Source organism: Rutidosis leptorrhynchoides, chromosome 6, assembly GCF_046630445.1.
Source record: "Rutidosis leptorrhynchoides isolate AG116_Rl617_1_P2 chromosome 6, CSIRO_AGI_Rlap_v1, whole genome shotgun sequence".
In the NCBI taxonomy this organism is placed as follows: Eukaryota; Viridiplantae; Streptophyta; class Magnoliopsida; order Asterales; family Asteraceae; genus Rutidosis; species Rutidosis leptorrhynchoides.
In genome coordinates, this window is record NC_092338.1 from 375,411,874 (window position 1) to 375,430,987 (window position 19,114).

The 19,114-nt window shown below is 34.2% G+C and overlaps 2 protein-coding genes across 2 annotated transcripts; one reads left to right on the top strand and one right to left on the bottom strand.

Moving 5' to 3' along the window:
* The first annotated feature begins 2,091 nt into the window (after positions 1 to 2,091).
* LOC139854914 (uncharacterized) lies at positions 2,092 to 3,305 on the top strand. Its single transcript, XM_071844186.1, has 3 exons — positions 2,092 to 2,264; positions 2,576 to 2,730; positions 2,815 to 3,305. Exons 1-3 carry the CDS (start codon positions 2,092 to 2,094, stop codon positions 3,303 to 3,305), a joined length of 819 nt encoding a protein of 272 aa, XP_071700287.1.
* Positions 3,306 to 17,619: 14,314 nt separating this feature from the next.
* On the bottom strand, positions 17,620 to 18,645 carry LOC139854915 (uncharacterized). Its single transcript, XM_071844187.1, has one exon. It carries the CDS (start codon positions 18,643 to 18,645, stop codon positions 17,620 to 17,622), a length of 1,026 nt encoding a protein of 341 aa, XP_071700288.1.
* Positions 18,646 to 19,114: the final 469 nt, after the last annotated feature.

Sequence of the window (19,114 nt, forward strand, 5' to 3'; positions counted from 1 at the left end):
AATTATTTTGTGGCTACCGATGATGTCATTAAAGCGCAACTCGAGTCGAACTAAAAGGTATAACCCGTGAGAGATTTAAATGTTATTTTAAATTAACAATATATGTGCATCTCCGTGTTTCGCTATGGAATTGTCGACTTTTAAAAATTTAACGCAAAATCAACGTGTATGAAAAGTACCCCAAATATTTAGCGTTTTTTAAAAAGCGTCCGTTTTGCGTATAGCTAGTGACATTGTGTTCCTAAAATTATTTCGAGTATAACGATGGTGTCGGAAAAATTTAACTCGTTGCGAGCGAGAAGATATGACCCGTTGAATATTTGGGTGGAGTTTATTTAAGATTTTTGTATGAAAATGATTAATTGACACGTTACCCCCCTGTTTGGGGGGTCGATTTGAATTTTTCAAAAAAGTGTGGGGGGCGTTGGTAAAATGAAATTTAGTTAAAATTTTAAAAAAAAGGTGAAAGTCGAAAATGCCCCTGGTTACTATTCATAACTTTTGTCTATTAGTTAATATGTAAATGTAAATATGTTACATTTGCACCCTTATACTTTTTATGTTGTTGAATTGAATTTCAATAATACTTGAGCAATAACGGAATTTGAACCCGGTATAGATGGTGCGTGATATCAGCTAAAAAGTCACAATTTTACCTCGATATTAAGGCCCAAAAATAATAAAGTTCCAAACTTTATCGTCAAAATATTCACTTTGTCGGTTAATTTGATAGATTTAGTAATTACGAAGACAATGCAAAAATAATCAAGTAAAACGGAGCTAAAACGAAGATTCTATAACGAAAACGGTGAAAGTCAAGTTACGACCCCGAAAATCATGTTACGATCCAGCAAAAACAGCAAATCAGGCAAGCCATACGACTTACCATCCGGGCTGCCATACGGCTTGCCACATGGGAAAACGGCTTGTCATCCACCCGGGCACCACAAACGGGTTAACTTGCCATACGGGCAGACCATACGACTTGCCATACGGCCAGCCAGCCGTATGACAGTAAAAATCAAGCCATCCTGCCTGCCGTCCTGCCTACCGTCCTACTTGCCAGGGGTTTTTCAGCCCATTTAATTACAACTTTGCCATCAATCCTTTCCTATAAATAGGTGGCACATCCCACTATTTCACCACACACCTTCTCCACTTCTCTCTCTAAAACATCTCTCTATTGTCGCTCTCTAGTGATCAGTAGGAGATTAGTTCTCTCTACTTTCTCTCTCTAGATTCTAGAGAGAGAAAAGTACAGAGATTATGAAAATAATTATCTCTCTATTGTCGCTCTCTAGTGATCAATCGGAGAATAGTACGTAGTTAGTAGTAGAAGTTATCAAGCATTGTAACGCTATGGATATTATGAAGAAATACAACTGTTATTCTGCCAACATTATTCGGTAATATCTATCATTTCTTTTATTAATTTATTATAATATTCTTGTTTGATGTTGTAATTTATTAATATTAGAAATGCTTGTTGCCATGATATGTGAATAATTACTTGATTGTTTGCCATGATTTAATAATGTTAGTTAGGGATGATTATCGTTTCGTACTCGCTTTTGTCTATGATATTAAACCACATTATTATCGTCCTTCCACCAATAAACGTGATTAAAACCTTTTATAAAGTTGACAATTATAAGGTAATTAATTATCTGTGTTTATACATTGGTCAAGGTATGAACCCATCGGGAATATTATAAAATACATGGGGAATTACCGTAGGACCAGATTAAGACATTGGTCAAAAGTATAAGGCTAGTTGTATCGGGGAGAGGTGACGGCGTCACCTTGCACTCGTGGCACACAAGAAACACCGGACCCGCTGTATCGCGGCGTCTGTCGGTCGCGTTTCACCGGCGTCAGTCGGGAAGAGACGGGTGAGGTGCCGGATGTCACTTACACGTGGCAGTTTGTGGTTGGCTCTTTTTTTTTACCATTACATATATATAAAAAAATTGTTTATTTTTTTACTTTTCATTTTCTATATATATGTATATGAATTTGTAATTTTTACACACACTCTTCCATTTCCTTCTTATCAAATTACATACCATCAACATTTTTAATTTGTTCCAAATGGATAAAACTTTCAAAATGTTAGAGTTTCTTGTGGATGATTCAGATGACAAAAAGATTGTTAGTTTTGTTAATAGTCTGACGCAAAAAGAAGACGATGGAGAGGCAAGTAGTTCTCGGGTCCCTCGATCCCGGATTTATATTGCTAGGGATCGAGAAGATGCGGCTATAAGGTTATACAATGATTATTTTGCGGAGTCACCGGTGTTTCCCGACAAATATTTTAAACGACGTTTTCGAAATAGTCGTGAGTTATTTCTTCGAATTGTTGAAGGTATCCTGACTATTTTATTTATTTCCGGGAACGGCCCGATGCAACGGGCCGTCAAAGTTTGACAATTCTCCAAAAGTGCACTGCGGCCATACGTCAAATGGCGTATGGAACAACTTCTGATTTGTTTGATGAATATATAAAAATTGGGGAGAAAACGGCTGCATTGTGTCTTGAAATTTTTTGTCAATGAGTATTTCATTTGTTTGCTAGACAGTATTTGCGAAAACCAACTGCCGAAGATATTGCTAGACTTTATAATTTTCATGCACAAAAACATGGTTTACCGGGTATGTTAAGTAGTATCGATTGTATGCATTGGGAGTGGAAGAATTGTCCTGTTGCTTGGCAAGGACAGTACACAAGAGGTGATTAGAAAGGGCCTTCTGTTATGCTTGAGGCAGTCGCCTCACAAAATTTGTGGATATGACGTGCATTCTTTGGTATGGCAGGTTCGAACAACGATATTAACGTTTTGAATTTTTCTCCATTGTTTAACACTATAAAAGATGGAACAGCTCCACCTTCACCCTTTGAAGTAAATGGTCGTCGCTACGAAAGAGGGTATTACTTAGGTGATGGTATATACCCAGAATGGGCTATGTTGGTAAAAGCGCCTCATAATCCAACTGACGAACCTCGTAAAAAATTCAAAAGGTTTCAAGAAAGTGCAAGGAAAGATATTGAGCATTTATTTGGAGTATTACAGGGTAGATTTTTAATGCTAAAAACTCCAGTGAGATCTATTTACTTCAACAAAATTAGAAGACATATGTATGCTTGTGTTGTTCTACATAACATGATTCAAGAAAATAACGGTTTTGTGATTGGACGGCGAGAAGAAAGAATGATACAAAGGAACCCACCAAGACGTTTAGAATGGAATTTGAGGGATCGAGATGCAAGGATTAAGGAAATAAGAGATAAGCAAGTTCACAAATAGTTGGAGTCAGATTTAACCAAGCACGTTTGGAACTTATCACCTTACTTTCGTAATGCTAATGATGCGTAGTTTGTTATGTATTTTCTAGTTTCGTTTAGGAATTTTAAAATTATGTAATGTTTCGTTTTAGTAATTTAAATTAATGTACTTTATGTTTATTTATATTTATGAATTGCTTTCAATTTTAAAGAGATAGCCGTTTATTTCATTAATTCCTAAACGATTACATTATTTTCTTTAAAAAAAAAAAATAACAACATACTTTCCTAAACACGATAACTTAAATTCCTAACGGCTATCTTCAACAAACACAATCATCAATCTTCGTAATCGCGGATATCGTATTGTTTCCACGGCTGAGATTCAGGGACAGCTTCATCTTCACTTGCCTCAATGGCGTAGCTTTCATCAATCTATTCGGTGTAAAGCGTAATTGGTTGGTTACGTAACAAGGCTCACCCAATCGCACCAAACCAATCGTGATCTTCTTCTAGTAGCGAGGCAGGAACGTTGGGTTTTTTGAAAAACCATATTTGTTTACTGGGGTAGATTATGTCTCGCTGGAGCAACTCAAACAACGACATATAGCTTGGACACTTACGAACATCCATGTAATAATCTCGTGTTTCGTACGGGGTATAATTCATCAATTCTCGATCAAATTCACCTCCGTAATGAACTTTAACAACAACATTCAACGGACTCATTTCGAAGTGTGTGTTTTATGATTTGAGAGATGTAGAAGAGATGAAGTGTGTGTTATGATAGAAGAGTGGTATAGGGGTAAAAACTAGCCGTTTTTTGAAAAGAAAAGGGTTTAATATAGCCGTTATAATTTAAAAATATTTTTAAAATAAATAAATAAAACAGAAAAAGAAAAATAAAATGCCACATCAGCATTCCACTCAAAGTGACACCAAAAAAGTAACACCGCCACTACTCCACTAAAAAAAACACGTCATATTCATCCAAAAAGTGCAAAAAGTCAAGTGACACCACAAGAAACGCCTTGCACCAATACAAGTGGTCTAAGACTCGGGAAAATACTGTTGCAACAGTAGAGTACATTGTTGATGTACTATAGGACCACTTGAGCATGGTCAAGTTAGAAGCTATGGAACTACTATAAGTGTAGTACATGGTGGATAACTAAGGGATTTATTGGGTAGATTTAAGTAAGAGCTAGTTTAAATCATAAATGGGAATTCAAACACACTACAATACAAACTAAGTTTATAAATCTTTAAGGATGACTGAGAACTATCAGAAGTTCTAATTTGTCTACAAACCCTTAGATTTTACCAAACCATTGACAGAAAGGAATTCAAAACATAATCATAACCACTCACTTGGGTGATACACTAAGGTGTTAAGAAAGGTTGGATATTCTATATATATATATATATATATATATATATATATATATATATATATATATATATATATATATATATATATATATATATATATATATATATATATATATATATATATATATATGGCTATGCTACCTTATTCGTATTTTTTTTTTTGGGTAAAGGGTAGTACCCGAAAAATATATTAAAAAAATATATTTACAATAATGTCATAAAGAAACGGCAATGAGGCCCTCTCACACCAACGAGCAACAAACTACTCAAACAACCAAAACAACCGACACTAACCAGACTAAACAAACACAATTTATGAAATCTTCCATGAAGCCTTCATATTCTGAGCTTGAATAGAATCCTTCCATCGAATCGACATTAACTTCAAACGAACGGTTGAGAAAATAATTTCCATTAGCTGATCACATGACCTTGCTTTCTTCTTGAATAACCTACAATTGCGTTCTTGCCATATAAAATACACCGATGCACCAAAAATCAACTTAGCAACATGATGTTGTAGCGTGAGGGTACGAAATAGTATTAATTTTACTACGAAATACTACAAAATATTACACAAGTTTTAATTATTTTACGGATGGATATACCTAAACCTTGCTACAACACTTATAGGCAGTGTACCTAATCGTAGAGTAGTGTAGTTTTTAGTAAGTCCGGTTCGTTCCACAGGGAGCTCGTGAAGTTTAACGCTATATTTTTATAAAACTATATTTTTACAAAAATATATAAAATTAAGTAGTATTATTATTATTATAAAAGGGGGTTTTTACCGTTTAGTGACCGGTTTGTCGATTCTATATTTTAAGCGCAAAGATAAATGACGATAATTAAAGTGCGTAAAATAATGACAATAAATAAAATGACAGTAAATAAAATTGCGAGTAATAAAATGACAGTAAATAAAGATACGATGAGAAATACAATAAAAGAATTATGCTTATTTAAACTTCCGTAATCATGATGTTTGACGTGTTGATTTTAATTTATTACCATGGGTTAATTGTCCTTTGTCCTGGTTTATTTGATATGTCTATCTGGTTTTTGTCCATAATAGTCCATCGGTCATAAATATAAAGTGCGAGTATCCTCGTCAAATTACCCTTATACCCGAAGTCAAATATTCCAACTGATTAAGGATTTAAACTGTGACGCAGTTATCACTTCTGTCAACAATTACACCAGTTATCACTGTATGTAATCCACCCCTGTTTTAATTAGTTTATGAATATTAATTCATCCACTTGATCAGAATGAATAATCAATTACCCAACCCAATTGATTAATTAAATGATTATAACAGATTCCATATGAACGTCACTAAATAGGACAACCATAATCATTATTAATTATTAGGTTAATTAATTTGAAGATAGGTTCGACAGACTCCAATGAGTTGTCACTCAATTAGACAATACCCCCCATCTATTAATAGTCAATAGTCCAATTTCCACAAGTGTCGGTCTTTTGCCCAAACCTTAATTATGGTACAAAGCCCAATTACCCAATTTTAGTAATTAGCCCAACATCATGATTACTTCGTTTTAAATAAGCATAATAATAACTTAGCTACGAGACATTAATATAAAAAGGTTGAACATAACTTACAATGATTAAAAATAGCGTAGCGTTACACGGACAGAATTTCGACTTACATACTCAAACGATCTCTATCATAAATCTTATTATTATCATAATTTAAACTTAAAATTAAGATTATTGTTATATCTTATTACATTAACATTATGATAGAGAATTATAGATATTGATATTAGATATAGAAAAGGGATTTAGGATAGAAAAGGGTGTATTTTTTTTCTATCGAATACACTGCCTTTTATAGGCGAATTCTGAATTTGATTTTTCACTTACGACCCCTGAACTATGCTCAATTAACAACTTTTTATTATTTAATATTATTCTTATTATGAATTATTTAAATATTATATTTTATTCTTGTGCATAGTTGACTTGTAATTTTTACACCGTTGCGTCGAGCGTTGAGAGTTGGTTCATGTCCTGGTTTCGGATTTTCGAACGTCCTTGCGTACAATTTTATATTTTGTACTTTGCGTTTTGTAACTTGTACTCTTGTCATTTTTAGACGTTCCTCATCAATAATTTGAACCTTTTTAATTGTATCTTGTACATTTGAGCTTTTTGGACGTTTTGGTCTTTCAAATCTTTGTTTTTGTCTTTAAATCTTCATTTTCGAGCGATTTGCGTCTTTCGTCTTCGCACTTATTTATTTAACTATTACAACTAAAAATAAGGAAATTACATTTAAAAACTTTACATATTGGAACGATATTGCTACTAAATATATGTTCATTTGGAGCACTATCAAATATCCCCACACTTGAGCGTTGCTTGTCCTCAAGCAATACAGAACTTGAAATAAAAACATACATGAATCACTTTTTTATTCATCACATTTTGTACATCAGTGATTTTGATATAGCGGTATAAACAATGACAGTAATGATGGTTAAAGGTGGGTGTGTCATCCACAGTTGCCTTGGGTTTAGGTCAACGACACTTGCAATCAAATAGCCGATTTACTTTCGGTTTCCAAAGAAAAGTGCACATTTGAAAGGCGGTTTACAGTCCCACATGACTATAAAAATTTAGATCCTTTAGGAAATTGGATCTTTATGAAAACATTTGATCTTTTAAAAATTCAAGCTAGATTTTACCCTAGACAAGTTTTCTGATTTGACCCACCATCGGTGTTGCAAAATATATTTGTGGATCAATATTTTGGCTAAAAACATTTAGGTTCGTGTAATCCACTGCTATCCCGGTATCGGAAAGCACACATCCAGGTTACTTGTTCCGTATATTACCTTTCGGCAAACTACCGTCCGGTTGTAAAGGAAAGCGATGAACAAGAAACTGTTAAGGCAATGTCCCGTGACATGCAGATGATTATGGTCTTTTAACGTGTTGGATGCTAGAACTATCCTTGGTAGGAGCGATAGTAAAGATCATCCTATGATTTTTCGGTCTGGCACAAGGTCCTGTCTCTGACCATGCTATGCAACCACCGTTCTTACGGTTGACACCCGATTTGGTTCAGGTGACCTAATGAATTCCAGGTGAATTCCTAGGATTTTACGTTCAATGGTAATGAACGCATTGAAAATGGATTTTCAGAAAACAAATCGGTTTGTATTTTTGATCAAAATATTTTCTCGTTCAAGCTCGAGTTTAGACATCATCGAATTCCATGAGTTTGAATTCTCAATCTTTAAGGTCAATCTCAAGAATTGAGTAATATCAGTCTTAAAAGCTGATTTTTAATCTTTAAGGAGATTATCCTTTCTGGGGATCTGATTCATTAGTCTTATCAAGCTAATTTGCACGGTGCCTCCCCATTGTACGAGATAAATCCTTCTCATGGTTAGGATAAATCTGACCACTTGGCGACCCTGTTTGATGCTGAGGTCCGTGGATTTCCTGCTGATTTTAGAGATGACTTTTCTAGATTTTTCGTCAACCTACAGCTGGTCTGGACGACAACTTCATGACCTAAATCAAGAAGCGCGTGTCTTTTTCGGAAGACTTTACTTCCTTTTAATGATGGAATTGATTCATCGTGTAGATTCATCTCTTCTTTTAAATATATTACAGTAAATTGGGTAAAACTGATTAGTATCGTCCAAAGCAAAAGTACCTGCAATATCTTTACAGAACATGTGATAGATAGTTTTCAATTGAATAACTTGGTACATTCTCCCCACACTTAATTTCTTTCTTTGCCTTTTTATTTTCTTCTATTCCATTTTAAATGAATTCAAGCATTTTAGGTTGTTTCTCAATTTATGTCCTTTCCGAGGTAACGATAATTTCGGTATTATCACCTAGTTTTCACCGTTCATAAATATGTATAAACATGATTTTGAGTTCATTTAATTGAAAATTTTTCAAATTTTCACAAAATTTGGCAAATAAACTAAGTGTAAACCCGAGAGAATTTATAACCCTTCCCCACACTTGAGATCATGCAATGCCCTCATTTGCATGAAATCAGACTATAATTATAAATTCATGAGGGTGATTAGTGTAGAAAAGTGATTAAAAATACCCAGTTTGTAAGCATATTATTTTACATCACATTTGATATTTTGCGCCTTGTCATCAAAATTAGTAGCTTTTTGTTGAACTTAATGACAGTCTTTGAAAGTGCGCTGTTTTACCCTGTTGTGTACATAACATAAAATACAAACATATATACATATTTTTGAAGTTTGGTATATAACCCCTACGTTCAAAAATTAATATAATATATATATAATTTTTTTTTTTGCATACTTTAGATCAATAAAATTAAATGATAACAAAATTTGTCGCCCCGCCCTCGGGTAAAGCAATTTCGGCTCAACGACCTAGTCTTTAACTCACGACGAATTTTAGAAATCATTTTTTAAACTTAATGAATTAAAGTAAATTTTGTTTTTAAAAACTTAAATTAAAATGCATATTAATTTCATAAAAAACCTACAAAACAAAAATTCAGAATGGAGGGAGAAAACTAGTTCTTTAGTGTCTGCTAGCGGAAAAGACCAATCGGGTTCCATTCTCGGAACTACACGAGAACAGAACAACTAACTCTAGATAGCATTTTCTTTTTAGAACATTTGAATCTCCCCACACTTAGGTAGCCGTGGTGTCAAAATTGTGATTAACTTCATCGTCAATTTCTCTTGGTCCATAATCAACTTGCATATCTGTGACTTGCTCTTTAAGCCATTGGTCGGATTCCTGTGTAATATCCACAATTTCAACTAGTTTCTCCTTTTCTTTAGGTGATAGATTGGATACTAACCGGTTACATAACTTAAAGTTCCCCTTGGTTCTAGCATCGCGAATCCGTTTAATAAGTTTCTTCATTGAACTATTAATAACGGGATCATTTAATTTCGTATCAACAACGGGGTTCTTTGTTATCATGTCATCATTAGGTGTTACTTCATTTTCCCCACACTTAGGCATTTTATTATTATTAAGCACTACCGTTGGAGTTGGTAAAACAACATGGTTCTTACCAATCGTTTTTGCTGGTTCAACGGTTTTGGTTGGTGGAGATTTAGACTTTCGAATCATAAAGGTGATCGATTTGTCACCACTTTTAAGTGTCATTCTTCCATTTCCTACATCAAATAACGCCCCGGTGGACGCAAAGAATGGTCGACCTAAAATTAGAGGAATGTTTGGGTCCTCTTCTATGTCAATGACAATAAATTCGACTAGAAAGGTTAAGTTACCTACTTGAACGGGTAGGTTGTCAGCAATTCCAACTGGGTGCTTAATGGTTTGATCAAAGAGTCGAACACTCATATCCGTTGGACTTAACTTACCTACTCCTAATCTCTTATATAATGAAAGAGGCATAACACTTACACTTGCACCTAAATCTGCTAGTGCATCATACATGACACAATCACTAAGTAGACAAGGAACAATAAATTCACCCGGATCACCTACCCTAGGTGGAGGTTTTGGTGGAACTGTCTTCACCGGGTTTATATTTACGGCTTTTGTTTCTTGCACTTTCTTATTCTTTTTCTTCTTCTTCTTTCCAGAGGTATCACAATCTTTATTACCTATCACTTGCTCATACTCAACTCCTTTTCTTGGAAACGGGATGGGTGGTTTGTATGGTGCCACCACTGGCTTTACATACTCGGGTGGTGGTGGTGTAACTTCTTCATTGTTACTCTCATCTAAAACCTTCCCATCTTCTGATGCTGGTTTTTCAGAATTCGTTGAAACCATATTAACATTCTCATTCCGAGGATTTACTTCAGTATTACTCGGTAGCTTTCCTTGTTCCCTCTCACTCATCATGCTAGCAAGAGTACCTACGTGTTTTTCTAGATTCAAAATGGAAGCTTGTTGAGTTCTTAATGACTGATCAAATCTCTCGTTCGTTTGGGTTTGAGTTTCAATAAATTGTGTTTGAGATTCAACTAGCTTGAATACCACGTCTTCCATATTTGACTTTTTCTCTTCGGTTTGTTGTTGTGGTTTATATAAGCCAGGTCTTTGTTGATTGAAAGTGTTGTTTTGAGTTGGTTGGTTATTCGGACCTTGTTGGTTATACCAGTTATTTTCGGGTGCTTTTGGATTGTAAAGAATGTTTTGATTTCGATTTAAGTTTAGACTTGGCGGTTGATAATTATTTTGATAATTATTTCCCGGCCTTTGGTTCATATAGGAAACATTCTCTCGTTGTTCCATCGTTGGTTCAATGTGACAATCTTTCAATAATTGTGGTCCACCGCATAGCTCACAACTGATTCGTATTGCGTGAATATCTTTATTCATCTTTTCCATTCGTCTTTCGAAAGCATCTATTTTTGCGGAAACGGAATCAAAGTCAGGGCTAGAATCGGCTCTAGCCGCTTTAGATGATCGAAAGATATCTTTTTCTTGGTGCCACTCATGCGAGTGGGAGGCTGTGTTATCAATAATTTTGTAAGCTTCAGTTGCGGTTTTCTTCATAATGGAACCACCAGCTGTTATGTCGATGTCTTTTCGTGTAGCAACGTTGACACCTTGGTAGAATATTTGTACTATTTGGTAAGTGTCTAAACCGTGTTGAGGACATCCTCTCAACATCCTTCCGAATCTTGTCCACGCCTCATATAATGTTTCATTTGGCTTTTGCGCGAACGTAACAATTTCTCCTTGAAGTCTCACGGCTTTAGATGCCGGAAAGAATTGTTTAAGAAATTTTTCAACTAAAACATCCCATGTGTCAATCGCCCCTTCAGGTAACGATTCTAACCAATCTTTGGCTTCTCCCTTTAAAGTCCAGGGAAACAACATGAGATAGATCTGCTCATCTTCCACTTCTCGGATTTTGAATAGTGTACAAATTCTTTTAAACGTACGAAGGTGTTCGTTAGGATCTTCATTCGGTGCACCACTGAATTGGCATTGGTTAGTTACCATGTGTAGAATTTGTCCTTTGATTTCATAATCTGGCGCATTAACTTCTGGCTTAATAATGGCGTGACCTTGGCCCGTGCGTGTGGCTCTCATTCGATCTTCCATACTTAGAGGTTCCAGATTTTCCATAATTGAATTTGTTGAATACGAATCACTAGAAGATTCTGATTTAATGGTTTGTGGTTCAGGAGGAATGATTAGTGGTTCTGGATCTTGGAATTGTCCCTGAATATTCTCCGGATTCTCAATTGTGAGGTCGGGTTCAAAAGATGGATTATCGGAAATTTGAGTTGGAGTTCTTGGTCGACTGGATGATGATTCTAAAGAAAAATCAACGGCGGTTATATTTGCTAAACGATGTCTTGATCGAGTTACAGGTGGTGAACGTATGACCGGCGGTGAACGTCTTGCTCGGTGCATTCACTGAATATCCTATTAGTTTTTAAAAAGGAAAGAAAAATTATATAAGTTATCCAATCAATAGACTTTTCTGATTTTGCCCACGTTTCGAATAGCCAAAAGATGCAGCAGAGGGGCAGGATTCGTTTGGTCTCAATATAATTGAGTACTGTTTGGCTCCAATAACCCGGTCCACGTACAAATCCAACTATTACTACGAACCAGAAAATTTTGATGTCTATCAATTTAACCACTTAAAATAAATTTTCGTAATTTTAAGAAATTTAGAGAAGAAGTAGAAAAAAATCTAAATCCTAAAAACTAGAATGGCGGGAAATAAGAAAGAAAAAGATTGCGCGTCGAAAAAGGTCGAAAAATAAAAAGGTCGAAAAATAGGCGTCGAAAAATAAAAATAAGAAAGTAGTGCGAAATACGGCGTCGTAAAATTCTAAAGCACCTAAAACTTAATCTAAGGAATAAGCACTTAAGGGATTTTACGGCAAAGCCTAAAAATTCTAGAAGTAAAAATAACTATGGCAAAACTAAACTTAATACTAAAAGTTGCGACTATAGTCTAAAAATCTAAAGGTAATAAAACTAAAAAAAAACATTTTTTTTATAGACAAAATTTTAAAAATATATATATTTTTTTTTAATAATTTTTTTTTTTTTTTTTTTTTTTTTTTTTCGTTTTTTTTTTTTTTAAATTTTAAAAAAAAAACGATTTTTTTTTTTTTTTTTTTTTTTTTTTTTTTTTTTTTTTTTTTTTCTTTTTACAAATTTTTTTTAAAACGATTTTTTTTTTCTTTTAAAAAAACGATTTTTTTTTTTTTTTTTTTTTACACAAAATTTTTTTTTTTTTTTTTTTTTTTTAAAACGAAATTTTTTTTTTTTTTTTTTTTTTTTTTTTTTAAAAAACGATTTTTTTTACAAATTAATAATTTTTTTATAATTATAATTTTTTTTTTAAAACTTTTTTTTTAAAACTTTTTTTTTTTTTATTCATTTACTATTCATGAATAGTAAATGAAAATAAATTAATTAATTTACTATTCACATGAAAGCGACATGATAGCAATTATTAATTATAAGTTACATAATATACCCCTGAAGTATTTAATAAATACGACTTTTTTTTTTAAATTTTACGTAAACTTTTATTCTTAAATATTTTTATATTATTATATTCTATTTCAATATTATTATATTATTATATTCTATTTCAATATTATTATATTATTATATTTTATTTCAATATTATTATAATTAAAAATATAGCGTTTTAGCGCTCCCCGGCAGCGGCGCCAAAAACTTGATGTTGTAGCGTGAGGGTACGAAATAGTATTAATTTTACTACGAAATACTACAAAATATTACACAAGTTTTAATTATTTTACGGATGGATATACCTAAACCTTGCTACAACACTTATAGGCAGTGTACCTAATCGTAGAGTAGTGTAGTTTTTAGTAAGTCCGGTTCGTTCCACAGGGAGCTCGTGAAGTTTAACGCTATATTTTTATAAAACTATATTTTTACAAAAATATATAAAATTAAGTAGTATTATTATTATTATAAAAGGGGGTTTTTACCGTTTAGTGACCGGTTTGTCGATTCTATATTTTAAGCGCAAAGATAAATGACGATAATTAAAGTGCGTAAAATAATGACAATAAATAAAATGACAGTAAATAAAATTGCGAGTAATAAAATGACAGTAAATAAAGATACGATGAGAAATACAATAAAAGAATTATGCTTATTTAAACTTCCGTAATCATGATGTTTGACGTGTTGATTTTAATTTATTACCATGGGTTAATTGTCCTTTGTCCTGGTTTATTTGATATGTCTATCTGGTTTTTGTCCATAATAGTCCATCGGTCATAAATATAAAGTGCGAGTATCCTCGTCAAATTACCCTTATACCCGAAGTCAAATATTCCAACTGATTAAGGATTTAAACTGTGACGCAGTTATCACTTCTGTCAACAATTACACCAGTTATCACTGTATGTAATCCACCCCTGTTTTAATTAGTTTATGAATATTAATTCATCCACTTGATCAGAATGAATAATCAATTACCCAACCCAATTGATTAATTAAATGATTATAACAGATTCCATATGAACGTCACTAAATAGGACAACCATAATCATTATTAATTATTAGGTTAATTAATTTGAAGATAGGTTCGACAGACTCCAATGAGTTGTCACTCAATTAGACAATACCCCCCATCTATTAATAGTCAATAGTCCAATTTCCACAAGTGTCGGTCTTTTGCCCAAACCTTAATTATGGTACAAAGCCCAATTACCCAATTTTAGTAATTAGCCCAACATCATGATTACTTCGTTTTAAATAAGCATAATAATAACTTAACTACGAGACATTAATATAAAAAGGTTGAACATAACTTACAATGATTAAAAATAGCGTAGCGTTACACGGACAGAATTTCGACTTACATACTCAAACGATCTCTATCATAAATCTTATTATTATCATAATTTAAACTTAAAATTAAGATTATTGTTATATCTTATTACATTAACATTATGATAGAGAATTATAGATATTGATATTAGATATAGAAAAGGGATTTAGGATAGAAAAGGGTGTATTTTTTTTCTATCGAATACACTGCCTTTTATAGGCGAATTCTGAATTTGATTTTTCACTTACGACCCCTGAACTATGCTCAATTAACAACTTTTTATTATTTAATATTATTCTTATTATGAATTATTTAAATATTATATTTTATTCTTGTGCATAGTTGACTTGTAATTTTTACACCGTTGCGTCGAGCGTTGAGAGTTGGTTCATGTCCTGGTTTCGGATTTTCGAACGTCCTTGCGTACAATTTTATATTTTGTACTTTGCGTTTTGTAACTTGTACTCTTGTCATTTTTAGACGTTCCTCATCAATAATTTGAACCTTTTTAATTGTATCTTGTACATTTGAGCTTTTTGGACGTTTTGGTCTTTCAAATCTTTGTTTTTGTCTTTAAATCTTCATTTTCGAGCGATTTGCGTCTTTCGTCTTCGCACTTATTTATTTAACTATTACAACTAAAAATAAGGAAATTACATTTAAAAACTTTACATATTGGAACGATATTGCTACTAAATATATGTTCATTTGGAGCACTATCACAACAATACACTTAGCAGACTTCTTATGAGGAACTTGCTCCAATATACTTGTGACATTCTTCCAATTCTCACTAAGAAGCTGCAACGGAATACGGCTTCTAGCGTGGGTCCATACTTGAGCCGAGAAACTACACGCAAAAAATAAGTGGTCATGGCTATCTTGTTGGCCTGAACATAACGGACACAAAAGATTCACATTCGCATTCATTTCCCACAGCGCTAGCTTGTCTTGCGTCTTCAATTTTTCCCCCATTAGAAGCCATAATAAAAATGAGTGTCTTGGGATACATTGAGCGTGCCATACAATGTCATACCAGGAAATGTTATTAGTTCTCAAACGAATCAATTCCCATGCATTGCTAACCATAAAAAGGCTCCATCCTCTACTATTATCCTTCCAAAAAAATTCATCACAAGCATCAGAAGGTTCAATGTGCAAGGCATTCTGGATAATCTGATATTGATGAAGCCATTCAGTGGGCCATTGCCACGCACCATCAACCCACAAATTACTCACTTTATAATCCATATTATAACCAGCAGCATGAATCCTTCTACTCGAAATAAATTGTGAAATTGGTCCCTCATCAATCCATTTGTCATACCAAGCAGAGATTTTACTACCATCACCAATTTTGTACATGAAAAACTTACGCACCTTATCACGAATAGACAGAATTTTTTGCCAACTCCATATAGCATCACATGGAATCGGAATGACCCAAAAATTCCTATCCTTGATACGATAGGCATGAACCCACTTGATCCAAAGGGAGTCTTTGTTGGACAGCACCCGCCAAATATGTGTTGCCATAATCGCAACAGTCCACTCACTAAGGCGCTTAACTCATAAAACACCTTCATTCTTAGGTTTACACGCATCCTCCCATTTAACCTTAGCTTTACCACGCTTTAGGTCCCCTTGACACCAAAGAAAACCACGCATAAGCGCTTCAATCTCCTTGATAATTGCACACGGAAGAATGAACACCGATTGCTAGTACACTTGCATAGATGTCAATACCGAAATAATTAGCTGAACTCGACCTGCAAAAGATAAAAACTTATTCTTGCAATCAGATAATTTCCTTTGAACACGTTCAACGAGAACTTTACAATCACTGTAGATCAGACGCGATGAAACTAGTGGAACCCCCAAGTGCCTAATTGGCAACTTCCCTTCTTCAAATGGAAGTAATGATAAAATTTGATTCTTCATGGCTTGGGTTACATTAGAGAAAAATGATGTACTCTTTGGGAGACTTGGAATAAGGCCCGAAAAACTCTTGAAATCCTTCAACGCTTCTTGAATAACCTTCACTGAATCTATATCAGCATATGAAAATAAAAAGAGGTCCTCCGCCAAACAAACGTTAATGATTTCTTGCCTTTCACACCTAGGATGGAATCGAAAATGCTCTGAATCTTTTGCTTTTCGCACCAATAACAGAGTTAACACTTCCATAACCAATGTGAATAAATAGGGAGACATCGGGTCGCCTTGCCTTAATCCACGCTTTCCTTTAAAATGACCATGCATCGAACCATTAATGTTGATAGAAAAAGACGTTGAGGATACGCATTTCATAATCCACTGAACCATCATTTGATGAAACCCAAATCGAGTAAGAATATATTCCAGAAAACCCCAGTCAACCGTGTCATAAGCTTTTTGGATATCCACTTTGAATGCACACCTCGGGATCCCTCTATCAAGATGATAGTTTTTCATGAGCTCTTGAGTTAACATAATGTTATCAGATTTCGTCCTTCCAGGAATAAAGGCGGATTGATTCAAACTCACCACATCGTCTAAACTATCTTTTATTTGATTAGTAATAATCTTACTAATACATTTATAAATAACATTGCAGCAAGAGATGGGGCGATAATCATTCACCTTACAAGGAACTTGAACTTTCGGAAGAAGAGTAATAATAGTGTGGTTAATCTCCGTAAGAAGCTGACCATTACTAAAAAAATCCATAACAACCATCGATACCTCCTCACCAATAGTATTCCATGAAGCTTTAAAAAACGCTGAAGAGTATCCATCTGGACCGGGCGATTTATTTTCACCAATACTAAACATTGCCCGTTTTACTTCATCGGCTGTAATCGGACGAATCATGAACAACGCCTTATCTGATTGAATCTGTTAAACAAATAAATCATCGTGATGTACCATCAGATCCACAAGATGCGTTGATCCCAGAAAGCTCTCATAATGGTTCACGAACAAACCAGGAACCGCCTGACCCTCCATCATATTCCCAATGTCGTCCATAATAGATTGGATCCTATTCCTGTGTTTTTTTACCATTCACCACATTATGAAAATACCGAGAATTACAATCACCCACCCGTAACCATTCCACCTTAGCCTTTTGTTTCAAAAATCTTTCTTAGTCGAGTAACGCGTTATTGTACTTTTGCAAACACTGGTTCTCATCCATACGCAATTGCATATCATATGGGTTTGCGTCTAGCAAACGCTGAGCATTATTAAGAGAATCTCTAAGTTTCACAACCCTTTCATGCAAATCACCATTACACCACATCAATTTTCTTAGAGGCTTTTTCAAAAATCGCATCTTTTTAACAACTTTGTACATATTATGACCTTCCACCACTTTTTTCCAACCCTTACTAACAACATTCTGAAAATCAGGCTTATGAATAACAAAATTACAGAACTTAAATGTTCTTGGACGGTTGCGAATAGCCATAGGAATTTTCAGAATAGCGGGACTATGGTCCAATATACGATAAGGCTGAAATACAGCATATGAATCTGAATACTTACTAATAAACTCATTATTTTCCATGACTCTATCAATCTTCTTTAGTAAACCAGTCGTAGCATTAGGTCTTTGATTCCACGTATATCTCAAGCCCTTTTGGTTTACATCAGTCATTCGGAGACTTTCAACACATTCACTAAATTCACGCATAGCCAAAGTAATTTTCAACGTACTTACCGATGAATCATCCAAGTAGAGAGATGCATTGAAATCCCCCATCATAACCCACGGGTAATTACCAACAAACCCTTTGTGCATACTCAAATCTCGCCATAATAATCTTCGCCTAAAATAGTTATTATTGGCATAAATAAACGAGATAAAGAACTTATTATTACCTTCAATCGTATCAATCAAACAATGAACAACCTGATCAGTCATTGCTAACACCATGACATTAACTACGTCTGAATCCCAACCAAGTAAAATACGTGTGCCTCGAACACAAGTGTTAGCGTTAGATAACCAATCCCATCTAGGAAACACTTTATTACATATACCACCAAGCTTGTCCATAGTAACATGTGATTCAAGAACAGCGCAAACAACATCAGTAACCTCATTTTGCTTAGGGGTTGGGTTCAATCCCCTTATGTTCCATGCAGCTATACTAAACATTGAAACCATCTAGACCGGGAGTGCTTGCCCCCTCAGGAAATTTATTGGCATAAACTCACTTGTTTCATTCTAATTCTCATCGACATCCACCACATCATCTTCATTCATTTCAGACTCTTTACCATTATTATGAAGCAAGTGATTATCTTCAGTAAGATTATTTAGAGCCTCAAATGCATTGCCCATAGTAAATGACTTTGAAGCATTTTTCTCTACTACCTTTTTAGACTTACTTGTGCCTGCTTCGTGATCATGTGTAGCATTATTTTTGTTTTTAGTTACTGGCCTATAGACCAACTGTTGTTTCACTTTACCAACAACAAATCCACTTTTTGAAATAACATTACCGTCCTTATGATTACCAATGACCAATCCTCGAATTACTTTTTGGTGACAGTTTTAAACCCTTCCACATTGATAACAGTAGTAGCAAATGGAATATTCTTCGAGCATTGGGTATCCTTGTGTGACGACCCGG

Bases quoted from the DNA above. Each gene is read 5' to 3' on its own strand.
- LOC139854914 (XM_071844186.1), top strand. From the start codon at position 2,092: ATGGATAAAACTTTCAAAATGTTAGAGTTTCTTGTGGATGATTCAGAT. The intron at 2,265-2,575 runs GTTATACAATGA...TTTGTTTGCTAG, and splicing joins CGAGAAGATGCGGCTATAAG to ACAGTATTTGCGAAAACCAA. The intron at 2,731-2,814 runs GTGATTAGAAAG...TTGGTATGGCAG, and splicing joins GCAAGGACAGTACACAAGAG to GTTCGAACAACGATATTAAC.
- LOC139854915 (XM_071844187.1), bottom strand. From the start codon at position 18,645: ATGGTTTCAATGTTTAGTATAGCTGCATGGAACATAAGGGGATTGAAC.